The sequence below is a fragment of the Phalacrocorax carbo genome, chromosome 2, assembly GCF_963921805.1.
Source record: "Phalacrocorax carbo chromosome 2, bPhaCar2.1, whole genome shotgun sequence".
NCBI lineage: Eukaryota > Metazoa > Chordata > Aves > Suliformes > Phalacrocoracidae > Phalacrocorax > Phalacrocorax carbo.
In genome coordinates, this window is record NC_087514.1 from 38,179,213 (window position 1) to 38,206,098 (window position 26,886).

Below are 26,886 nucleotides of genomic sequence, written 5' to 3' on the forward strand. Positions count from 1 at the left end.
GTGGTCTCCAGCCTCCCATAGTTTATGACATGGATGGTGGTCATTGACTGGACAGCTCTTCAGTTTCTTGTTTCCTGTTTGCAAAGTTACACTCATTGAGATCTGCTAAAGAAAGTGCATAAAGTGAGCAGCTGTTTTCTAGAACCTTCTGAGCATGTATGAACGGCTATTAATTTCACAAAATTTGTGCAAGATTTAATGGATAAAGCAAAAGGCATGCCCCTGATATGAAGGTCACCTCTCTTCTAAAGTCAAGTCCCCTCTTTAACACATGAGACGCAAGGCTCTTCAAAGCCCATTGAATGTTTAAACATACAAAAGCAATGTATCTTACCTAATCTTGACCTCAGAAACAGGTTATTTGTTTTGGCCAAAAAAATAATTTCTTTGATCTGAGGCAGATATTTAGTATGGAAGATGTCAGCCTGAATGGTTTAAATTAGAACGAATGAATAAATCATTAACATAGACATGGAAGGTCAAGCTGACAACCTGATCTGTAAAGAGCAAATCATTTTTATGGAAGTGCATAACCCAGAGAGCAAGTTTAGAAGCAGACCTCCAGTTCACCTGACATTTTGCAGATGCTGAAAAAGGACGGTAGCTACCTGAACCTATTTACTGTTGCACTGTGCTGCTGCAAAGAACCTTAAAGTGTCAATTCAATGTTCTGTTATTGGCAGTGATAAAGTCATACGTGTTGTTCCTGAGAACGCGAGGGAAACACAGATCCTGAGGGCTGCATTTAACAGGCTTAAGGTGAGTTTGATTATTTTAATCTTCTTTTTCTGATCTTTTTTGAAGACTGTAGTGGGTTAACTGACACGCCTTTCATTTGGCACTTCAAGCTATTTTATACTCTGGAAAGCAGCCTTTGCCCATTAAATTGCTAATTTCCCAATAAAATAGTGTAGGAATTAAATTCATCATGCCTGGCAATTTTAACAAGAAACATGTATTGCCTTAAAATAATAGAAGTGCCACACTTGCAAATTTGCTTTTTTCACTCTTCCACTTCTTGCTACCATACATAGTTGCATGCTTCATTATCTGGCTGATGGTTTAACAGTGAGTTAATTCAAGATGTGAACACACACCAGAATAGGAAAAAGGAGGGGACTTCTCTCTGAGGATCTCTCTGGCAGAATCATTTTCTGGAGGCAGTTGAGAAAGTGTCTGTGAGACTCACTAACAAGCCAAAAAATTCCTTCCCTGGCCTTTACCTGCAAATATAAATGAAAAGCAATGGTGCCACTGTGGTAGCGCAGCACAAGAGCACCCTGCAGAGTGCTGCTTTGCTGGCACAGCTAGCAAAGGCACAGGCAGTCTTTCCACAGCAGTTTGGCCCATTATGTCAGAGGAGGATGGGGAGTACCTGTAAGCCGAGTACCTGTAAGCCAAGTCCCTGGCCCCTGCGACAGCATGGAAAGGACTGCACCATGCACATGGCTGCCCTCAGGCACTGGGGGAGCAGCAAGCCTCATTAATAGCCTCCAAAACACAGCCTAACCAGAGCAGAACCAGGGAAGTAACAACTTGATCACCATGTTGAGTATGTTCCTGGAGTTGAACGTGAGTCCCAGGCTCTGCCTCTTCCCCTGTGTTAGCTCATACTTTGCTTGAACCTGGCAGGCAACAGTTTACTTCTCCCTGTACCTATGAAGGTAAAGGAGTTTGATGGGCAGCCTTACAGGCAGCACGGGCAGAAGCTGAAATCATCTGGCACAGCGAGCCTTCATTTGTGTCTGGCTGAAAAGAGCCAGATGGACATACACAAAGGAACAGGTTGGTAATTTTGGCAGTCCTGTGACAGTCTTGGATCACAGCAGAGCACCAGTGGTACCAAAGTGATGGGAGCATGTGCAAAACCTCTGGGCTGCTCACTGCCTTCAACTCCGGCGAACTATTAGGCAGCCTGTGTTGTATCTCTGTCTCTGTTGAAACCTTGTGTAAATGATTGTGTTCTCAGTGAGTCAAAGAATGAAGGTGCATGTAATTTTCTAGTCCAATAGATAACATCTGTGATACAAGTAAATCGAATCTCAATCTACATACCAAATCAAACAAAATTAAGATCTTAGAAGACCTCTTACACCCTCCTGAAAAGAATTCCATCTTTCAGTTATGATGAAGCTTTTTTGCTGCCATTTTATAACAAGTAGACAGAGCTGCCTTAGGTACCTCAGCCCAGAAGACTTACTGCTGCAAATATTCCAGCAGTCCAGACATTGATGCCTTACTATCTTTAAGTAGAAAGGCTGAGGGTCTTTTCATCACCTCTGCATTTCTTAACAATATGTTCAGTTAGTTGCCCATTCAAGATACTATCTTTTGTAAATCCCATTCTCAGGACATCCAACCTGTGCACAGGTTGCATGAGGAATTTCAGTGTTCAACAGAGGCAGTGTTCAATCCTATGTATTATAGCACTTTGTACTGTAATGCCCAACCCTCCCAAAGAATATTGTCTTATATTTGTGTCTGCAGTGCTTGCTAAGGGCCTGACCTTCAACTGTGAATGTTACTGTAATACCCCAAAAAGGATAATTGCTTTACTCCCAATTAGGAAAAAAAAATCTAACTGTAAACCCAAGAAATACATGTGGAAGCTGGTTTTTGCATTAATTTCTTCCCCCTGGATGCTGGAACATAAAGGGGGAGCACATGTGTTTTTCCCTTTCACCTCATATTGCAAACCCTGCGAAGCGAAAGGGTTACTCACCTTCCTGCAACTGTTTCTCATTACAGAGCTCCCTTAGGCTCCCAGAAAGAGATTCCTTCACCCAATTCCATCAAAGTGGGAGCAGTAGAAACTTGAACAAATAATTACATGCTATAACTCTGAGAGCAGGATAATAAAATTTTGGCAAACTGCATCAGAATCTGACTAGTTAATTAGAAAGTGATTGATTCTGACGAGGTAGTAAGCTGAGTAGGTTGAAGGGAAGATTCAAAAAAGAGAGAGTATTTACACCCAGTTTCATGAGAGCAGGCCAGGTTTGGCTCCATTTCAGGTCTTAGGGCTCTTCCATCTGCAGCTGCTTCGCTGCCCATTTACCCAGGGTCAGACAGAAAGAGACACCTGGGGGGCTAACAAGTAATGGATATGTTTAACATTAACTTACCATTATCTTTTTTTAAAAAATAATAAATCTCAGGTTATTCACTCATGAAGGAGTGGATCAGCAATGACACTTCCTACGAGTGCCAAGTGCTCACAATACCAGCAAAAGTCAGTAGCGGCTGCAAGTCATCAGCCCCTCTGAAGAACCATGTATTTAGAGTTGTGCAATTTTTTAAGTCTCCGTATCAGTCTCCCCTGTCCTTCCCCCGCCCCCAGACTTCCAGAGTTGGAAACAACTGACAGTGGGCTTACATTCAATTTTTCAAACATGAGTCTTTAAGCACAATGCTGATAATGTGCTTAGGAGAAAATAGAAGACAGTGCACAAAAAAAACCCCAATAGTGCAAAATAAGCGACAAACAAAGCCCAGATATAGTCCTGTTGCTGTCATACAACAGTATGTCTGACAAACAGAGCTGTGAACAGGGGGATCAAAAAGAGATACACAAATTGCTGTAACTACAAGTACTGCACTTTGGATGTTTACATTTGAGAGTCAGAAAGCCAGAATTGGTTTACAACACATCTCCTTTGAATCCATTTTGGTTTGAGCAATAAATTAATACCAACCTGTCATACTACTCACATGTTCTGTTCCTCAAGGGAAAAATAAAGCTGGAACTAGGATCCTTTCAAGACACAACAGTTTTGTACCTAAATAACTGTCAAATACCATCAATTTCACTTTTTTTCAGAGGAAGTGTTTTGGGATTAACTGCAAGTAGTTGGTCTATTGAAGAACGTTAATGTTTTATTTAAATCCATTTTTGGAGACTTCAGCCTGAGTTATGATACAGCCTGATATTATTCTCCACCATTGTCAGTATTAGAAGAAGAAAAGCCAGTGAAAATAGAAGTTACATCACTTTCATTCTTGAAGTGAGAAGGATACCTGCACTTGGGCTTCAATTCAGACATATGTTTCTCTACCCTGGCAAGTTGGTCTGTTAGAGATGAGGTATATTTCAAACGTACCAAAGGTTATGCTCTCTAGCGATGTCAGGATTAGTCCCTATTAGTCAACCCAAAGAAACACAGAAACTGCAGTGCAAAAGTCAAGTTTGGGGGGTCCAGTTTGCCCCCAGTGAGATCCACGCGCAACTCAAATGTTTTCAGTAAATTCCCAGGACGGTGCAAACACAGAGTAGATTCTGCACAAATGGATCATATTCTTGTTGCAGGATTTCCTTGCATACAACAGACCATCTATCTGGCAAGGGAAAGAGAATACAATCCTTCCTGTCCCAAGCTCTCTCCTCACCGGTGGAGGGAGCTTTACTATAAATTTGTGGTGTTCTGTGTTTATTCCAGCCATTTCCTTCTGCCTTTAAAATCTACATTTGTGAGACAGAGTCACTTAGCCTTTGCTTCTGGCCTGTCTTTCATAATCCAGAGAATTAAAAGGAAAACTCATCTCCGTCCAGTTCAAATAAGCGTATCCTTCTGAAGTTTGAGAAAATTATCCTGGTGGTCCTGCTACAAAGTAGCGTATTTTGGTGTCAGGCAGAGAATTAAGCAAATGCAAAGATACCCCTTCTTATTGCCCACTGATTTGGACAAAGGGAAAACAATCAGGAAGAAAATAAACGGGTGCTAGAAAAAGTGGCAATGTATCTTTTTACTCATTTTGTTTTATCTGCCTGTTTCTTAATTACTGTCCTTACCACTGGTTTTTCCTGAGTAGATTTTGTAATTTACAGTCTGCTCTAGCTGCTTTCATTCAGAAAGAAACACCAGGGTAGTGGGGAAAGAAGTGGGGAGATCTTTGCCTTCTGCCATGCTGAAGCCAGTGCCATAGAAGTCAGCAGGTTGCAAGGCCCATCCCTTTTGGGAAAAGGATCAGGCACAAAAGGAGTCCTTTCCTGAATGTGCATTTACAGAAACCTACACTGAGACATCCTTGAAGCATCATCTTGGAATTGACAATATGTCTTCATGTCTTTGAATTATCTCAGAATATGCTGCCAGTAATTAACTTGGGCAAAAGTGACAGTCTAGCCACAGTGTAAGCAACAAAACTCACAGAAGACATTGGATTACTACTCAGGGGCTTTAGTCCACATGGAAACCTTTTGATCTCTTTCTACCAATACCTGAGCTGTAAGTTTAACTCACACACTTTTACAGAAGGTGTAGTCCCTTCAGACTTTTTAAATCTAGCATCTGGAGCTCTTTAAGAGGGATATTTTCCCCTTTATTTTTAAGAAAAAAAAAAAGTCCTTATAATGCTTAGTGTAATAAAACCCTGAAACCTGCCTGAAGTGTATAGGCTCTGCTACAGTACAAATGCCATTGCCTATAGTGAGTGAATAATGGATAATGAATGTTTCATTCCACACATTTAACTTTTGGTTCATGAATTGCCCAAAGGCAAACCACATTAGTCATAATCACTTGCTGAGTAATTTCCACAAATTAGTTTTGGTCTGTAGCTCCATTGCCCACAGTGCTTTCTTATTAATCATTACTATAAATTGATTCCTTCATTGGCTGGTTCTGTTAACTTCTGGGTGACAAAATATTGCTTTTTCCCTGATGGGGTGAACATAGTATGTAGACCTGCACAGCCAGTAAAAATAGCCAGCCCTACAGATTAAAATTTGTCTGCTGTGAGTTCTGTAAAGTTGCTTAAAATTGCATGTGTTCAATGTGTGCATGTGTTCACTATAAACTCATCCACAGTAACAAAGCAAAAAGGAAGTCTAAATGTCCTGAGTTCAGTCAGCCACCATCCCAGCCTGCAAAACAGCAGGAGGTGGCTCTGGCCCCGACCGCTCTTGCCCCAGCCAGGCAGAGCGGGGTCCCCCGCGCTCCCCCTGCCAGCTCCTGCCTTCAGGACCACAGTACCACCATCTCTCCAGAGCAGGTTCTCAGAAAACTCTTATGCATCGTGCGCTGCGATGTATCCAACTGTTTCTTAGGGAAATACATGTCTGAGGTCTTAAGAAATTAGGCAGGTGGGGAACAGAGAGTCGTGCTCTTTTTCAAGGCAGCAGGTGTCATTTTCTGCTTTTCACTTAAGTGACAAAGGTGGTAGCAGCTGGGAGATGCCATCGGTGTGTATACAGCACTCTGTACCTCTTGTCTCCAGCATGTTCCTACAGCAAGTTTCTTTCAGTTTCTGTGGGGAAGAAAAATAAGAACCTGGTAACTGTGCTTCCCGCCAGTCGTAGCACCCCACACCCTTGAACACGTTTTGCACAGTCCCTGTGCCAAAGACCACTGGAGCAGATGTGATGGTGAGTATGACAGGGGTAAATGATGGTGGAGCTCCTCCTCCAACTTTCATGTTAGATGACAAGTAAGTTGCATAGCAGTGTTAAGGAACATTTTCATATGGATGTGATACACTAAAATGCAGCAAATTCTTCTGCAACTCAAGCACAAACTTATTGAGTTATTTAATTTTCTAGCTATAGATCACCGTCACAGTTTTTGGATCGGCTGCTGCTCTAACATCATCTTAAAGTTTAGATGTTCTGCTGCAGTCCTTTGCTCTTATAAATACTATCTCTTTTTATAAATACGGTACAAATCTTCGTTCCTGATCCAGTGTTTAAGACCAGAAATACCTTTTTGGAGGTTCACTGTTTCACACTCGTCATTTGCAAATTATTACAGTAATCAACAAACGAAAGAGAAATTTAGGATGTTAGTACCACAGTGACCTGAGTATTACAGAACTGCCCACTCTGTCCCCTAGGGCTCCTCTTGTCCAGCCGTTGTCCCCCTCAGCCTCATACACCTCTCCAGTGACTGGCTATTGTCTCCTGCTCTGTCTTGTTCAGGAGACAATTTGAGGAGCCTGTTGCTGATTTATGAGCCCTTTCAGGGTTTTAATTCTGTTGGACCTGACTGACAGAAACAAATGCCACATTCCCAAGGGCTTTGCAAAGAAAGTAGGATTTGCTCAGGTCCTCAGACCCAGCAGATTCTGTTTATCTGCTCTGGAATTTTCCTTTGTAAGCATTATTTTTGAAGTGCTACTTCATTTGAGTCTTGACTGATAACTTCTACTCCATCGGTGGCCTACAAGCACTTTTTATCACATACGCCTGACTGGGATCGGGGCTGTTTGTATAGGTAGCAAAGCAGCTACTGCTCTGTGAACATTCCTGGCATAATAGAGTTAGACCACTCATTCTTCAATAGCTTTTACAAAAGGAATTCCTGGGCACAGCTAGGCACTTCTTTAACTTTGGGAGGAGCCAGCCTAGCAGGCCTTGAAGTCACAACTCCATTCCCTTTTGTTTGTTTTCTAGCCCCTCCAGCAGCTGCTTATCCATTGTAATCCCTGAATTGATCCTGTCATTGCAGCTCAGGGAATCAGAAAAATATCTCATAGGGGAAAAGGATCACTTGGCTATAAATCTGATAGTTACAGCTCCATAGGCAAATGCTGAAAAAGGCTTCAGAGAACAAAAGCCCATCTGAAAACGCAGTAAGAAAGCCTGTCAGCCCAAATGGAGATATGCCTACTTTGTGGAAGAAAAGAATTAGCTCAGTAGCCATGGCTGTGTGCATTTTACTTTGCACATACAGCAAATATATCTATGTAGCCACATGCTTTAGTCATCGGTCCAGATTTTGCCCTAACTCATAGTTAGGGCTCCAGTCAAATATGTGCAGAATATTTCAGATGCACAGGGAGCATCAGGGGACAGCAGAAGTTATCCATCAATATATAAGAATACGTGCCTGTAAACCACTTGCCAAGCTCAGAAGAAAAACGTTGTTCCAGGAAAACTTTAGTAGAAAGATGAAAGATAGAAAAAGAGAGCCCAGGTAGTGAGTGTATTGTTCTCACAAGATGCAGAAAGCCTGGACTGAGATGGGAGGAATCTGCTTCCCCTTTTACTGGTGAGGAAGTCTGAGTTCAATCTCAACAAAGTCATCAGCACAGCCCCGGTGGGAGCAGGATCAGACCAGGGCTTACTATTCCATTTCTTATGCAGTGCAGCAACAACTACAAAATGAACCAAGCCATAAATAGTTTAATAAGAAACAAAATAGGGGTTTGGTTGGGTTTTTCTAATGAGTCTGTTAAAGACTGTTTCATGTCTTTCAAATATACTTAGCCTAGTGGCATCTGTACTTGTAAGAACGGATATTCAATTACCGTATAATCGTGCATGAGTTTTTCCTAAGTGACTCTCTTGAGGAATAGCCTACAAGTTCTTTTCTGCAGTGGAGAGCTCTGTGTAAAATTATACCAGTGTAAGTAAAGTGGCAAGACCATTACTGTTCCACAAAGATCTGCAAAACTCAAAACTTCAAGCTGTGCATTGTTCACATTCTGTTTCTGCCAGCATTATGGCTGCTGCAATCCCACAAATCAATCCCGATTTATTGGCACAATTATTCTTACCAGTCTCACTGAAGAGCAAATAAATACTGAAAAGTTAGAGCCAATTAAATGTCTAGTGTGCTCAATCAGCAACTTAAATTACTTTGCACCAACAACTAGGACTACCTTATAAGTCCTTCTAGAAAGCAGAGAGAATCCCACGCTTAATTACCACTAGACCATTTTGCTGCACATAAAGGGCAGCTGAAGGACATTTGCAGTCAGGACTGTCAGTTAAGTTCCTTAATTGGCAGGAGCAAGTGAGGATGAAATCAGTCCTGATCCTGAAGATATTTGCAAGGGTGAAGACACTAGAGAGGAACAGTTCTACTCTTTGCAAGTGAACTACAGCACAGCTATTAACACAGCTAACTATCCACCAGGGCCAGAGTCAACAGGAGTCATTCTTCCTTCATTCATTCTTTCTTTGCAAATGAACCAACAGAAGCCTAAAATTCTGTTACACACTATGCGTGTGCATGTGCGGGGTGTTTGTGTACATACGTATATGCGACTATGTTTCTTATATGTTATGTGATGAAGCCTCCGATAGTCAGACCTCTGACAACATCAGTGAGACTAGAGCAGTTTCTACTTCTTCTATTCTCTACCTTCTACTACCAGATTTCTAACTGAAAACATATCTAACGAGTTTCAGGACTGCTTAGGGTGTTTATGTGCCTGTACACAAGCATATAGATGTAAACGGAAAACCAGTACATCCTGAGAGAGCCCATGACACGCTGACAGAGCCCATGAGCAAAGAACATCACTGCTTGCATTACTGACAGCACACTCCTGTTTACAAGAGGCTCAGAAATGCCAAGCCATTTCAACTGATGGCATCATAACAATAATTATTTTCTGAACTTTACAGTTGACAACATTTCTCAAAGGAATCTCTTCATAGTGATGTTAAGGACAAGGCCAGCTTTGGCACATGTATTGCTGTATACAACTCAATAAGTATAAAAACTGGAATTGCTAGGTAATAAAGCATAATAAAATTGTTGTCTTCATGGGGTGTAACACAGATAAATCATATAAACAATTTTGTCCAGATACTAAATGTAAATTATGGCAGAGTTATTCTAGTTATTTTCAGTGACAAGCATCAATTATCTCTTTTGACTGATACACAATTGCAGATCTGATGAGAGTGCTAAGCATCTTCCTTCCAGGCTAAATGGAAGAAGAAATTAAACACCTGTTTACGAAAGGGTACTGAGGAACAACTGGAGGCTACTGCCCAAGCAAATGGCTTGAATTACAAAGTATGAGCCAGACTAAGCCATGTGGTCTAAAGAAGCTGGGGATTTCTCTTGCTGACTTGAATGAAAAAAATGACTGCGGGGTTTACGCAGCCATGAGTGCATTCCTGGAAAAAAGCAAGGAGAGTCTTTTCAGGCTCCCTTTCCACAGGCACAAGAATGAGCTGGTGAAAAACCTGGCACTAGTGAAGAAAAAAACTCCCTGCTCTGGTTTCTGTCTTGGCAGGGCAACAGAGCTTTGTGTACACCACTTGTGATATGTAGGATTATACCAATGAAATATTTTTGTTCTTGGAAAATGATTTGCATAATTTTTAATTTTGGAAGAAATTCTGAATTTTCTTAGCTTGGCACCCAAATCTTTTTAAAATATTTGTCCTTTTGCCTTTTGCTGACTTCTCATCACCATACTTACCAAAAGCTAGAGACATGACTAATGAGTTCAGGATTGTTGTAGCTTGGAAGGTGTCCAGGTAAGAACTGATACATTTATATTCTTGAGCTGTCTTTAACACCTCAGTTTAAAGAGAAACTGCCTACAAAGAAACCCTAAGACTGTTGGCTTTCCTAAGCACAAGTTGAATCCCAGGGACTTTTAAATGACGAGTGAGGTTGAAAAAAGAATGTGCTGTTAAAAAGAATACTTACTATGCAATAATGATTAATGATATTTTATACCTTCTTTGTTAAATAAAGCAATAATGTGTTTAAAACCTCTGGGAAAAGGGGGTTGTCTGTATGCTTTTACCTACCATTTCTTCTCATAGAAAGCAAGTCAGGATGCTTGTGCCTCTAGTGAGATTCTGGGAAAGAGCATTCGCTGGGCATCTGCAGAGCCACCACTGTCCCTGAGAACAGGTACCCAGAGTCATGCCGAAGTGCAGCAGGAGGTGCTGAGTAATTGGTCAGCAGGTCCCAAGTCTGAGCCTGCCGAAAAATCCTGCCTGGGCTCTGCTTATTGTCCAGAGGTTTAAAACATCCCAAGACCCTCTAAAGACAACCCGCTGTCTGACAGATAAGAAAAGACATGCAAAGGAAACAGTCCTGCAAAGGAGATGATAATATTTAGGTTTGTAGACATACTCTAAAGTATATCTCTTTTCCTCTAGCCTCAAGACACCAGGTGAATTTTGAGGGGGTTCTGTAGGATTTCTGCATCTGTTCATTTTGCAGCTGGAGAATCTTCCGCCGCACCTAGCAAATCCCACCACCCGCACACCAAATAAATGCCTTTTGGCACTGACTGGTACACCGTCCGTAATACTATATAATAGCTAATGTGTAAGGATAACAACACCCTGTCGCAGATAGTAAAGAGAATAGGATAACAATACCGCTACCACTCACTAGTCAGCAGAGCCCAGCGCTGAAATCCAAGGCATGTTTGCCAGAGGAATAATGCAGCAAGAAGAGTGATGACTCCAATGGAGCCCTCAGTATCCATGGGAGATGCAATGATGAAGCCTCCTAAAGTTGACAGTGAGTAAAGGATAGTTGGACTTGCTCAGTCCAAACATGCCTGCTCTGAAATCCATCTCCTGTTTGTCAGTTTTCATGCGCTCTCTCTATGTCACGCCAAGGACAAGCTGAAAGCTGTGGTATAAATAAGATATCTGTTGGAGAAACGTGTTTCTTGTTATATGCTTTATAAAGTAAAACCAAGTCAGCAATTGAAGTGGTGCTCTGGACAGCACAGGTAACATCTCCCAGATGAGCACTGAATGCTTCGTTTACATTGCAAAGGATAAGAAGTGGGAACCAAATGAAATCAAACTACTCAAATAGGGTACTGAGCTGAAGAGGAGTGATTTGCATTCTAAAAATGGGATTTTTTTGTCTCGCTTCCAGGACAACGCCAGGAATGAAATATTGCATTTTCACCAAAAGAGGATAGTGGTGTGCAATATACAGCTGATTTCATTAGTTACAAGAAGATTGCTTCTGCTTTTGATATTCCCTTGCAGCTGGTAAAAAAATTAATCCTCAGTAACTCTCAAGAACAATGACAAGTTTCAGGAGTATCTCAATCATGATTTTTCTTTTTTTGTTTGTTTTTGTAACTTCTATTTCCAGGGTTTTTTTGCTTAGATATTGCAGTTGGCCGGGAGACACTTCAGTTGTTCTTATCTTGTGTATAACAATGTGTTGATATTTTTATAAGGATGGCTCAAGCTGAGCTGATTGATATGCTGTTACTCCAAGAGCAATAAATCTACCCTCCGTGATGTGTATTTTTAGGGATAAATCTGAAAAGTCAAATATGCATTTCTAATTAACCATGTGTGAAATCAACCATGTTAAATTAGGGGGGAATTTCACTGGATGCCTATAATTAATCAAAATACGAAAGATAGATAAACTAATAAACATAAGGTGAGAGGATCTTTATTTATAAGCAGCTTTTAGCACCATTTAATTCATGAGTTCAGTTTCTACTGACCATCTGTCATAGCTGCTGTCAGCTTCACAAGTCTCGTGAACTTTGCCAGTCCTGGTGTTAGACTTCAAAAGATGCTGCACCCACCCACCACTACCACACGGATCCATAGACCATATTGTGGCAGCGTGAAACAAAGGGTGGTTTTGGCAGGAATAGAAGAGGCTGCCCATGTGTTTCAGTTTTTCTCCTTCCAAAGTAACAGCCATTTAATTGGATTAACTGGACTAAAGTCACTACTGCTTGAAGAGGTAGCATCAGGTTCAGCATTGGATGCCTTCTTGGTAATCAGAATATTCTTTCTCAGGGCCATTTGAGAAATGGTGGGAGCTAAACCCCTGTTGCAAGATTGTACTCTCTTCTCAAACGAGGTTCATAGCAAGACCAGGTGAAATATATTTGATATTTTCAAAATAACTTGTATGGCATAGAAGGAGTCAGGATTATAAAACACTTCCTAGAAACCTGGAAAGCAGGTAAGGCAAGGGACACTTATGAGCTGCATCCATGACTTTAATCAATATGGCCTAACACAACTGATTGCAATAAACTTCCAAAGATACTTATAAGTATTAATTCTTTTTAAATTCTCTTTAAGAAATGGGGGGACATGGTAATCCCCATCTATTCCCCTCTTTGTATTCAGCTTACAAACTTATATATATTTTAAGGCCTGTGTATCTTGACATGCGTATTTGTCACATTGACACAGAGGTTGTTGCTGAGAGACTTTTCCATAGTCCCCTGTGACTATCCAGCAGCTCTGGGAAGAGGTTTGTTAACTTGTCTTGTTGCCACTGGCTGAGGAGGAACTGTTCTCACCTCTGTTGAAGAGTATGTGCATCTGTTGCTGGTACCGCTGAGCAGTACACCACCGCTTGGCTACAGGGTGCAGAACACCAAGTTTCAAATCCCTGTTTGCAAACTTTCTTGATTTCTTGAAAATTCATGTTCTGGGCTAAAGTTTCCAAGTGTATTTCAGATTTGGCAACAAAAGAAAGTAAAACGGACAAGAAGCATCCTTTAGGTATACACAGAGATAGCACATTAATAACTGTAGTATCATTTAGTAGCTATCGGTTTTTACAAGATTGCAATAATTTAATTATCTTGGTTTATCATTTAATTATCTTGTATAATAAATACTGTTATTCTGACATTTCATATAAAATTATTGGGTAGATCACAGCTTCCTTCATAGTATTGGTGACCTTCTGTTACTGAATTTTGATGTGCTTATCATCAAGAACAAAACTTGGGTACGCTTTGCAAACAATACTGGTATACGCTACACTTTCTACCTCTCTTGAGCGTTCTTTTCTTTTACTGTCTTAGTGAACATAGAAAATACATTGTGAAATAAAAAAGACTCGTGGACTCAATAGGAGCTAATACATAGGGGATGTACAGGACGTATATTAGTCTGAGAAGGCACATGAAGCTGGAGGTAGCTTTTGTTTTGAGCTGTTTGAGGAGGCGTATTCCTGAGATCATTCTCTCTTCCTGTTGGCAAATGTCCCATGGGAGTTGTGGTAAGATGGACACAATAATTCTTCAAAATCTGCTCCATTAGCATAGATGTCGAGCTGGACCAGCCAATACAGTTTTATTGTCTATACCATGCCTAAAGTGTTTGCCTACATAGCTTCAAGCGATTTCCCCACCTACACTGAATGCATATGAATTACAGGTTGGTTCCTGCACTACAGGTGGACCTGTGGCAGCCCAGCAGCCCTTTCCACATCATCGAAGGTACGGTCACCGATGTGCGAGTACCGCAGAACACGTCCCGAAGCCTGCTGCCCTACCTCCAGCAAGCAAACATCCAGTACACGTAAGCCTGTGCTTTGCTTTCTGTGCCTCACTCCAGAGATCTGGCCTCCAAGGCAGTTCTGCCTCTACCACGCCAAGTGCACTTGAAAATACGTTCCACATCATAGCAATTAGACTGGCAGACAGCTAAACATTGCCAAGAAAACAAGCATTTTAATGGGAGAACAGAAAATCTCCCACAGGCAGGCAGTTTTAATTAAATGTCCTCCTTTGGAGTCAAGCTGAAGTGTTTTCAATGTATATGAAATCACATCTGTTAAGAGAGGGATTGCAATTACTAATTCTACAGCCTGCTTTGCCTCTCTGTATTTAACAGAAGCAAGGTTTGTTTACAAGTGTGGTGCGAACGCATAGGCAAGCCTTCTTCATGAATTATAAAGGAATGTACTAGTTCTGCTTCATAATTCTTCATTCCTCATGACCCAACGCAAGTGATACAGAACAAATACATGCTAAGGCTCACGCATCATTTATAGCATTTCTTAAAAGCATTCAAGACAGTTTTGGAGTGTACTTGCCATTTCATATTTATCAATATTATATACTAGACAAGAGTAATGATCTTGTCATTAAAGCCATTTCCCTGAGATGAATAATCCCCAAGATCTGGATTCCCTGAGATCTGAATAATCAACTGATGAGTTATTTGAATACTCAAACATTTGCTGAATAAAGCCCTGCATGAGGCTATTTATACTTATTTCTCAGTGAGAAAAGGATGGTGCAAATCATGTTCTATATTATATGTACTCTTCTCAGAATGCCATTTTTATTATAACAATGGTCTCTTCTTAATTTGTTGTTCTAAAAATGCAAAAACAAACATAAGGAAATTAATTACTCAGGCCTGGTAGCTGAAGTTCAGAGTGACTTTCATGTGGGTTCAGCACTGCTTCAGTTTTGCTTGTGTTTAAAAATGAGATGGGGATTTCTGTAATTGTTTTCCTGTGCTTATATAAAAAATGTCCCCTAATTACTGTGCCCTGGCAGTTGTATTCACGTCTGCTGCTGTTCCTGCTCACGGTAATCACCTTTAATGAAATGACAGAAGGCCATTTTACATGTGTTATAAACACTCCCTGTACTTGAAGACCTTTACTTAGGTTGCAAAGCAGAGTGTGCGAGCGTAAGAACTGCAAGAGCAAAGGGTCTCTGCAGTTTACCTGAAACAACGTGCTACAAATACTAGGACAACATTACATTAATTTTCCACAGGGCAAATTTCCTCTGACATTTAGCGCACAAGCTGTGTGCGCTTAGGAGGAAGCCAGGCAGAATTTTGTCAGCTCCAGACTGTTTCTTTGCTCTCCTTCTTCATCTCCCTGCTGCTCATTTCAGGCTTCTTGTCCGCTGGGTCCCAGCCATCAAAAGCAAAACCCCACATAGTCTCAGAGGAGCATGTGCTCGTCCTGACAAGCCTCCTGAGATCTGTAACTCCACAAGGGGCAGCAGGATTCGCAGCCACAGATGTAGTCGGGGAGCGGCAGGAGCAGGGCTGCCAGGGCGGCTGGCACAGCCAGGACCGCAGCACAGATGGGGTGGGCACCGCAGCCCTGAGCTGGTGTGCAGCTCCGCAGCCAAGGGGCTGAGGCCCTAGGCAAGGTTTCACACAGCTCCTTTTCTCATGGCTGTTTTTCACAATTTTTTTTTTTTTAATTTTGGTTTTGACACACTCTTTGCAAAGGAGTTAAATTGCTAAATTCCATTTGGAACTGGAAAATCTGAGGCAAACACCATGTAAACAGAGTGACACTTGGCTAAATTATGACAAATTTCTAAAGACAGGAAGCATTAAGCAGCCCTAACAATGAACAAGGTCACCAGCCCTTCCCCATTAAGACAGGCTTATCTGTCCCAGTGTTTGACATTATGACAAGATGGTCATGAAAACAAGCCAGGCATCACATAAACTCTTACGGCACCGAGTTACCTCAGTTGTAAGTTCTCTGCCAATGAAGCCACTTAGGTTGTATTCAGACTTGAGGGACTTAAGAGCCTTTGTGTTACCAGCACAAACAGTACACAGTCATTTAAGAGTAAAGAAAGATTATAAAGTCTCATTTGGAGTACAGATGCATGAACAATCAGGAACTGTGAAATTAAATATATTAATGTAAAAGTGAACAGAGCTTGATCCTTGTAGGTACTTACACTAATCAGAATTCAGCAAGTATTTTTTTAACAAATGTCTTAATGACTTGAATAAAACCACTGCTTTAATTTAACTGCTTTTTACAGTACTTTTTTTACAGTACTTGTCTTAGAGCATATAGCACTTTGCAAGTCAAGACTATAAGTCCTTAGTTTGCTTAATGACAGTTGCTGATGTAGAACAATGTAATTCCTAATTATACAATTACTTCACTAATACATCTGAAGATGAAGATAACCTTTACTCTGATATTATGTGTAGACAGACCTATTACCTTTGAGGTATCTGCTTCACAGCTGAGTTAGGATCAGAGTGAATGCAGTTTCTTTCCATCTTTTTCCAATCATTGCAGCTAATGCCTATAAAACTTTAAAATGTTGAATGTGACCATCATTTTACAGGAACGATAAATTAGTGGTATGGTGATTATACATTGCCATGCTTTAAGAGAAGGTGGTATGCAAGGATGACTCTCAGTTTTACAGCGATGTTGTAACTGATGTCTTTGATGATATTCCCAGTTCCTGCCGCTGTGTGATGGAAAGGATAGATGCTCCAACTTCTTCAATACAATTCTTTTTAGATGTTTTCTATATGATATTTTTATATTTGTATCATTATTTGGTTTTGCCATAAAATAAGAAAATTTACAGCTTACACCACTTTTGTTGCATTTTGCTCTTAATGCAAAGAACCTCTCACTTTTTATGCGAACATATTTAATTTTTATTTAGTATTGTTTCATGTTTTTATGGAGCTATTTTACAATAACTGGCAAGCAAATATTGCAGAGTAAACAACAAACCACACTTGATATTTTTTCTTTGTTGTTTGTTGAGTTTCAGACAGAATGATAATGCCATCAAGTTCTTCATTTTTTTGTTTTGCCTCTACAACTTGTAGGTATATGTAATGTTCCCTGCCAGTACAACAACTCCCAAGAGAAAGTATGTGTTTGTTTTTCTAAGCCTAAAAAGATTTTTTTATTTGGTTTTGAAATTAATCTTTGAAGATCCATGATCATGTAATATAACTGGATTATAAAAGAAGACAGCAAATGCTGCTCCATAAAGAAATGAAAGTGGTTTCTTCTTCACATTGGCTACGTTATTTACATTATTCTGGTTTATTTGCTTAACAAGCTCATTGTGTTTTTTGAAGGCACTGTTACATTTCAAAGCAGCTGGAGTATTTATTTGCCAGCATATATTCAAATAAGCCTGAAGCACTCTATTGTCAAAATATAACAGATGAAGTAACATCAGGATGGTTTAATTCCTGCTATATTTAATCTAAATGTGATTGTTGTTCTGCTTTAGCCTGTGTGTTCTACTAGTTTTCCAGTAATACCGCTATCATTTTTTACCTAGGATTCTCATATCAGACCTACAGAAAGCAATAGAAAACCAAACTGGACTGAGGTCATATAGGAATCGCAGGTCCCTGTCTGGGTATAACTATGAAGTGTATCACTCCCTGGAAGAAGTACGTGAAAATTCATTTTGTTCCTCTTATCTGCTAGAATCTTGTTTTCTAATAAGGCTAGAGATTTCACTCTCTCTACAAGTTGTGGTTACTTGTTCATCTTCAGAAGTGTTCTAAATGTTTCTTCTTTGAAAATAGGCACCTTGGTGAAAATACACATATTTTCAATATTTGTATTCAAGACTTATTTTTACATGTAACTATCTTTGACAGCTTCTGAGTTTTGTTTTTAAAGTAGGTCATTTTCTGTGATGTAATAAGATAATTCAGCAAGTGATTAGTCTTACGGAGTCATCTAATTAAGCAATATGAGCAAACGTTTAAGTATTTGTACAAGAGGCCCAAAGACTTAAAAACACTTACATACGAATTCATGTATAAGGGATACTATTCTGGAAGAGAGCTGGGTAAATAATTTGTGTTGATTTCAGTGTGCTCATATATACAGTTTCAGCGTACACCAAAACAAAGTCACTAGGCTGAGCGTGGAGGGTGCTGGACCTCAACGAGATCTGGTGCCTGTGAAACAAATATTGCAGATACCATTGAATCCTGTAGCTCAATCTGTTCACCATTCTGTGTCCTGGCAGGCAGACTTAGGAACCTTCTTTCTTCATTCCATTAATATTTAGTGGGAATGGCAAATTAGCCCCATCCCCAGATTTTTGACAGTCAGCTAGTGCATTCCAGTAGTATCCAACAATAAAATGGGAAAAAAATCCCATGTGATTGAAGGCTGCATCCAGCCTCTGGCAATAGAGCTATGAGAGTCCAATGATAGTTCAAGTGTGAAAACAAATAGAAACAAACAAACACACAACAACAACAAAAAAGATGAAAGGTACAGGAAAATCCAACAACATACAGAGGACTGAGAGCTGAGACTAATAAATGTGTTACCGCTGCTTCCCATGAAATGCGAAGATTGAAGCAACAATTTTATTTCTGTGTTTGCAGATCCAGAGTTGGATGCATCATCTGAATAAAACTCATTCAGACCTTGTTCACATGTTCTCTGTTGGAAAATCCTATGAAGGGAGACCACTGTTTGTACTCAAGGTAAAGATTAAATAGTCATTAATCGGACGAAAATCTGGAATCAGGGTTAGGTTATAGTACGTACACTGGAGAGGCACATTAACAGTGTTTCCTAAGGATGAGTTGCTAAGATCTAAGTCTATCTCTGAATGCCATCTTTAATGAGCAAAAATAATAAAAAGCTGGAAAACCAAAAGCCAAATCCTATTTACTCAGATTGGATATGCATGGAGATGATAGATTACAGGACAAGTTCAATTAGCAGAATTTGGGTTTAAGGGAGTTGGAAAGTTTTGTTTTACAGGCAACTTGTAGAGCAGTTTTGCTGGAGAGGGACCCCAGAGGACTCTGGAGCCCTTCTCAGCATGTGCCGCATATACTTCATCTTTAGCTACTGAAAAAATTTCAGGGCTGTGTGCTCTCAACTCACATTATTAAGACCACAAAGAAAAGGGTGTCAGCAAGATGCAAAAAAAAAATTTACTTTCAATATACTTTCTTTTCATCTGCTGTTGCAGAGTTCTGAAAATTTGATTCTACATCAAGCTATTCCCGTAGCATCATTTTTCTTCACCCTGCTCCACGTGATATTTAAAGATATCATTCCTCATAGAAAATAAATTGATACCTCTCACTTTTCCTGTAATTTTCTTTCCTATGGATCAGCTTCATTATCTTGGCCATATCTTTGAAAACAATAGATCTGTGTGCCTCTATACCAGAAAATTCAAAATGGTTTAGTGTTTCTAATGTTCTATTATTTTCTCATTATTGTATCTCACTAATGTCATGAGATCTAGTGATATTTCTATGAATATTCACACTTCAAGTTAGGTAAAAGATCACAGCTCTACAAGAAAGCTGTCTGGATAGACTGTGGGATTCATGCAAGAGAGTGGATTGGTCCTGCCTTTTGCCAGTGGTTCGTGAAAGAAGTAAGTGTTAATGATTTACAGTCATGCAGTTCCTTCAGTTCAATAAATATTGCATATTTGCTATAACTGATCTAACATATTATTAATAAGAAAAATAACTAGCTATGATACTACTTTTTTATTATTATTTGTAGAGCGCTTAAGTGCTTGATAAATGAAGCTGATAGCAACAGCCAGACACATCTAGGCACAGGACAAAAATATGCCAGACACATATTGGCAGAGATATGAAGTAGGATTTTATTCCAAGACCTAAAAATGTGAAGATTTCAATTCTGGTAATGGTCCAGGTAAATCAGTGCCAGTGTGTACTGCTTCGGATCAGTTCAGCAATATCTTTGCTTTAAGGACTTAGATTAAGAAAGATATTTATCTTTTGTTTGATTCCATAGGAATAGGAAGCTAAAATCATAGAATCGTAGAATGGGATCACAGAATCATTTAGGTTGGAAAAGACCCTTAGGATCATCGAGTCCAACCACTGACCTAGCACTGCCAAGTCCACCATTAAACCATGTCCCTAAGCGCCACATCTACACATCTTTTAAATACCTCCAGGAATGGTGACTCAACCACTTCCCTGGGCAGCCTGTTCCAACACTTGACAACCCTTTTGGTGAATAAATTTTTCCTACTATCCAATCTAAACCTCCCCTGGCACAACTTGAGGCCATTTCCTCTTGTCCTATGGATTGTTACTTGGCAAAAGAGACCAATACCCATCTCACTATACTACTGGTTTTTGTTGTCTTTTATGGCAGTACCCAGATTAAGTTCTAGTTGGGCTTTGGCCCTTCTAATTTGCTCCCTGCATAACCTCGCAACCCCCTTGTAGTCCTCCTGAGTTGCCTGCTCCTTCTTCCAAAAGTCATAAAGTCTCCTTTTTTCTTGAGTTCCAGTCAAAGTGCTCTGTGCTGCAAGGCCGATCTTCTTCCCCACTGGCTTGTCATTCAGCACATGGGGACAGCTTGCTCCTGTGCCTTTAAGACTTCCTTCCTGAAGAATGCCCAGCCTTCCTGGACTCCTTTGCCCTTCAGGGCTGCCTCCCAAAGGACTCTGTCAACCAGGCTCCTAAACAGGCCAAAGTCTGCCCTCCAGAAATCCAAGGTGGCAGTTCTGCTAATGCCCTCCTTACTTCTCCAAGAATCAAAAACTCTATCATTTCATGATCACTGTGCCCAAAACAGCCTCCAACCATCACATCCCCTACAAGTCCTTCTCTGGTCACAAGTAACACGTCCAGCTGGGCGCCTTCCCTATTTGGCTCACTCACCAGCTGTGTTATGAAATTATCTTCCACGTACTCCAGAAACCTCCTAGACTGTTTCATCTCTGCTGTATTGTAATTCCAGCAGACATCTGCTAAGTTGAAGTCCCCCACAAGAACAAGGCTAGTGATTGTGAGACATCTGCCAGCTGCTTATGGAGTATTTCATCTGACTCTTCATCCTGGCTGGGTGGTCTATAACACACTCCCACCCTGATACCTGCCTTGTTGGCCTTCCCCCTGATTCTTACCCATAAACACTCAATGCTATCATCACCATCATTAAGCTCTAGACAATCAAAATGCTGCCTAACATACAGGGCTACCCCACTGCCTCTCCTCCCTTGCCTATCCCTTCTGGAGAGCTTATAGCCATCCATTGCAGCACTCCAGCTGTGCGAGTCATCCCACCATGTTTCTGTGATGGCGACTATTTTTTTTTTCCTGCTGCACAATGGCTTCCAGCTCCTCCTGTTGGTTGCCTGCACTGTGTGGAAGCACCTCAGTTGAGATACTGATCCTACCACCTTTTGGGGGGAAGAAGCCCTGATTCCTACGTGACCATCCTCAGGTGCTTCCATGGTTTCTACAACAATAACCCTTGTGTCTCTGCTGCCACATGGATCTCCATCCCCTACCTCCACTGAGACGGCAGACCAGAGGACCTCACTAGCACACCATCCCTCAAACATTGACCTGCTGCCCCAGGCTTATCTCTAGTGAGCCTGGTTTTATCCCTTTCCCGCTTCAAATCTAGTTCAAAGGTCTTCCAATAAGCCCAGATAACTCCTGCACAAAGATCCTTTTCCCACTTTGAGATAGGTGTACCCTGCTTGTTCCCAGCAGGCCCGGTGGTGTGTAAACTGAACCATGATCAAAAAACCCCAAATTCTGCTGGCGACACCAGGCTCAGAGCCAGGTATTGATCTGCTGGCTCTTCTTCTTCATAGACAGATTTCACTGAAAATGATGGATTTCATATTCTCTTAATATCAAGTGGTTCCTCCAATGTTTCTTTGATCCTTTCTTACTGGATTTATGCTCCCTTTATCTTTGATATCTAGGGTTTAGCCTTCATATCCATACATTTGCCATTTTTCAAATGATTGGTGCAATCAAATGGAATTGGAATTCTGCTTTTCACTTGTCCAGTTCATATTTTCCTTTTTTTTTTTTTTAATATCGGCACATAATCTCTTCTAATTTGGGATTCATTTCAGATGTATGATATGTTTGCAGGATTTTGACATTACCCGTTAGCCAACAAAGTTTTGTTCAAGATGGTATATTAGCTGCACAGTGGACACTACCTTGCAATGCAATTTACAGAAGACAAAGAAGGCTTCAAAAAAACCAACAGATGTGCTTTGAATATCTTGCATACCATTTTTTGCACAAAATAAGGGATGCAATTTTTTTTGCAAGGTTCTTCCTATAAACACACAATTTTCTAACTTCTCTTCCACGCCATCACTGTGAAATTCTACAATGTATTCATACCTCCTCTTATTTAAAGGATCTGCCCTTGATTTTCTGGGATCTCTCCACTCAGCAGAAAGATCCTGGTCCTATAAGTCACTTCATGAGAGTAAACTTCTGCATCATCAACACTCTAATGCCTTAGCTGAGATGATCATACAACCATGTGTGGCATTCCCTCAGAAGACAGAGCAGCGTACAGGGAAGGAAAGAAATAATGAGGCCGCTACAATTTGGGTGCGCCTGTCAGCATGGCTGCTGATGCATGGGTAGGCTAAACCACATCCAGGAGCTGATCTCCAAAGTTCAGTGTGCAATCACTGTGTGCCTTCTTATTAGGACTTCTGTTAAGGTAAAGATGAACAAATTTGCAGCTATTTCTGAGCAGCTTTCCTACCCAGGAGAACAGGCTGCAGTATGTTTGGGACAGGTGGGCACTGGCAGGAAAGCCTATTGCTCAAGTACGTCTTCCTTACCAAGGTTTTCCCATAAAGCACTATAATGTGGCAGCAAGGTAAAAATCAGAGCTTATAATAGAGCGTATTAATAGAGCTTATAATAGAGCTTATTAATAGTGCTTAAGGCAGAAAATAGGCTGACTATGTGTATATAAAAACCTCCTGGTTCTTATCTGAGATCCTTGGAGAGTATCTTGCTAGTAGACTGTTTCACTAATTATGTAAAAGCATTTTCCTACATGAAAGTTTCTGCAGAGTTCCTTGAGTCTTCAAGAATGTACCACCTTTGCCATCTCGGTCATGCATTGCCTTTGATTGCAAATGATATATATCTTTTTTGTTGCTTAGAGCAATATTTCAATCCAGCCTTAAAGCAAAAAGCATCAGGATAAGAATACATTATGCTCACAGTCTTCATCATTATATTAAAAATGACTGCAAAAGGAGGAGAGACAAGATGGTTTGATTGGTTTGTTTAGGATATTGCTTTTCTCATTAAATGAGTTAGACATTTTTAGTAAGAACTCTGGGAAAACTAAAGGTGTCTCCGTGCTTCAAACTCTGCAGTTCTCTTTTGCTGGCAGACTCCTCCCTTAAGCACCTCTGCAGCCCAGCAGCTCACTTTCCATCCATCCTCTCTTGTGCTTACAGGCAGTTCTGAGAAAGGGCAGTCAGCTTGGAAACAGATTTTTCCTGGCATGTTTGTCAACTCTAAGGAATAGTGCCACAAGCCCACTGATTTAAGGCAAGCACAGGGAAATGTTGGATTTATGTGACATTAGCTTATTTTCCAGCAGGAACAGCATACGCACATCCCTTTACCATGCAGGCAGCCTGAAATATTTTATCAGGCTTTCACTTCACCCTGTGCTCTCCGTCACTTGTTTTTATCGGAATATCCATACTCCTGTGTACAACTAGACTTTTCAAGTGATTTAGCTTAGACAACATCCTCTACGTATGAATGTCACTTAACCTTCAAGCTCAAGACTGGGTGCTGCAAACTTGATCAGATATTTCCATTCAGCTTAGGAACCCTCGGTATCTTGCTTGCACCTCTGGAAGCGGCAGCTTCGCGTGCCAGTGAATTTGCTGCAAGCAATGGGAGACACCACCTCCTGTAGGGTGGAGATGCCACTGAGCAGCCGGCTGCTAGTGTGGCTTGCCAGGGTATGGGCAGTGGCTCCCTGCTTTTGACAGAGCATCTGGAGTTGTTCACCCAAGCAGGACCCGGCTCCCATCTACGTAGAAATGCAAAGCAGACTAAGGCAGATCAGACTTGGGAAGCAAGGATGTAAGACTAGGGCATGGGAAGGCAAGAGGCTGCCCGCTATGCAGGCTTGTTCTGTATTCAGGCAAATACAATAGTTAGAGAAAAAGAACAGATGGACTAGAGGAAAAGGGGGAAAGACACAGAAGTAGAAATTAAAGATTAAAAAGAGAAAGAGAACGCCCAGAAAATAGTTTTGCATTATGCAATAACATAATTGAAAGTACAGAACCAGCCTGCTCACATTTTGAAACAAACAAAAGGAGAGTGAAGACTGTTGTTTGGTTTAGGGGGTTGGGGTTTTTGCTTGGGATTTTGTGTGGTTTTTTTCTTATGATCTACTCCAGCATGAGCTCTAGACATATCTGTATTCCATAGGTCTGGTGTCAATAACATCACTGCTTCCATAGAAGGCGCCTCTAAATGCCTGTAGTCTCTCAACTAAAGATAATCAGATGTTCTACCAGGGTTAGCAATACTGGTGGCCTCTGACAAACCCTACTTCATGGTCACTGAATTTCAAGTCAAGAAAGGGGATGCCCTGCACACACAGGATCAGAGCTTTAGGTACCAACTAATGAGCCACAGAGAAGTGCCTGTGCCTGTATTGTAGCTGAATACCAGTTAGGTTATGGTCGAGTCTCCCACCCAACTTCAAGCATTACTCAGCTGGAAAGGGGTTGAAAAAAGGCCCTGACAGTGGAAATACTAAGAGACCTGTGCTGGGGCAGGGAAGCAAAAGGAACTGTAAAAGGAAATGGAACTCATTACACGTGGACTACTTTGAAGGCAACCTGCAAAGATAAATTAATCTAATGTAACCCAGAATTTGTGTCCACAGCAAAACATTTAGAAAAGAGGAAAAAAGAAAAAAAAAAAAAGGTTTGTTAGCCTAGATTTTTAAAAAGACTCATGGGATCTAATCACTAAAATATGTCAGTAAATATTACAAACTGGAAAGAAAGGGACTCTGTCATGTGTTATTACTTCACAGAAAGCAGTAGACTTTAGAAACAAAATTTATTTATCAGGCATAATGTATTTATCCAAAATTAAATAGCCCTCATAGAAACAAAGAAGCAAAACCTACAGACTTTTTGCAAAAGTACAATTGTATTTGTATATGTGTTAAATAAGAGAATGTAACTCCTCTTCATTGGGCATGCAATTGTGAGAGGAGAAGCAGAATTTGGATATCAAATTGTCCAGACTTCAAATTTAGGATTTTACCACTGTTTTAAAAATCTGAAATATGGTTCACAGGCTGCTATTCAAATTAACATCAAAACTAGATTCTGTTTCAGTTTTAGTGAAAGCAGATGAGGATTCCCATTACATCTGGTTTGACTTTCTTCCCTCTAATAAATGCTGCCATTTGATCCATGTCAATGATGTATAACCTTGAAATGTCATTCATACAACGTTTTCAGAGAACAGCATAAAAGAGATGTGACTTTAAGATGCATTATTCTTTGCTTCTGGTGCAGGAATTTTTATTTCAGGATTAGAAAATTGAAGAAACGTAATTAAAAACCTTCAAGAAGCAAGCACTGATTGTACCTGTTGACAAAATGTTCTAAGAATCCAATGGCAACTGTAAGGGAAACATCCATTGCGATCATGTGCATCCCTCTCAGGGAGTGACTTAATTGGGGCCTCAAATGAAGGTGCAAATAGCCTTACACACTTTGGAAATGCAGTATCCTCCACCATCACCTTCTTCTCCCACCCTCCAAAGCGGGTCTTCTTAGGAAAAAAGGAAAACTAACATGTATTGACCAGATTCAGTGTATCTGCATCTCAAATGTGAACTGTGGCACGTTCTTCCATAGACTCCCTAGGCTCTTACATTTTTCAAATGTTTAAATCTTGAGGACTTCCCTCAAAATAATATTACTATTATTCTTTGAATTAGGGTCAGCTTACATTGCATTGCATATAGCCACTTTTCTTTAATGTGAGGCTGTTGTGGTGTTTTCCTGGATGAGCAGTGCCACTTGTCCGCTGCTTCTGGGCCAGAACCTAGCCAATATCTAAGGTCTTTGCTGAGCTTTCTGGATTTGATCAAGGTGACTTGATAAGTTTGGTTCAGGCATTGACCTTGCTGGACTACCCATGACAGTTCCCTCGCCCATATCCACAGGCCCACTGGAAAGGAGGGATATAGTAGAGGAATACAAATCTGCACCTCTGAAGCCCTACTTACACTGCAGCACTGCATTGTCCCTTAAAAATGAGCCATAAGAGCTGTCTCATCTCAGAAGAATTCCAAAACTGAAAGGAATATCACTATGCTCTGTGTACTTTAGATTGAGACATGTGTGGCTGAAAGTCCAAATTCTGAAATGTGTGTGTCCTACGATCCCAGTTATTTGAGTTCCTAAATTATCCCAGATGAAGCACTTGTGTTTTGTCATGCACACGGGGAGCAGACAGGCAACCCTAGACAAAGAAGTTAAAGGCTGGGAGCAGATTTTTTTTTTTTTTTTTTAATGCTGACATTGGTATTGATTGCTGCCAAAACCAGGCCTGAATCCCATCTTTTCACTCCATAATAATGAGCTAAGAGAGACATATAGACTGTCTAAGATGCATAATGGCAACATCTGCCTCCACTATTCTAAGCTTGAGACTGATTTATGAGCCACCTTGTGGGATGCATATGGGATGCATACTGCCAATTAGCCAACCATAGGGCTTGCAGACCAGGCCCCAGAGACCAGTCTTTACCAGGAATTTTGCAGGGTTCAAGATCTCAGATTCTTCCTGAGGAATGTTTATGAAGTGCT

The 26,886-nt window shown here is 40.7% G+C and overlaps 1 protein-coding gene across 3 annotated transcripts in view; it reads left to right on the forward strand.

Moving 5' to 3' along the window:
- Positions 1 to 26,886, forward strand: part of CPA6 (carboxypeptidase A6) — an 85,215-nt gene that overhangs the window by 37,335 nt on the left and 20,994 nt on the right. For all 3 annotated transcript variants that reach the window (XM_064442584.1, XM_064442583.1, XM_064442585.1), the window contains exons 2-6: positions 684 to 759; positions 13,890 to 14,014; positions 17,536 to 17,650; positions 18,608 to 18,709; positions 19,519 to 19,623. In XM_064442584.1, coding sequence (XP_064298654.1) covers positions 684 to 759; positions 13,890 to 14,014; positions 17,536 to 17,650; positions 18,608 to 18,709; positions 19,519 to 19,623 — 523 coding nt within the window. The remainder of the gene's footprint in view (positions 1 to 683; positions 760 to 13,889; positions 14,015 to 17,535; positions 17,651 to 18,607; positions 18,710 to 19,518; positions 19,624 to 26,886) is intronic.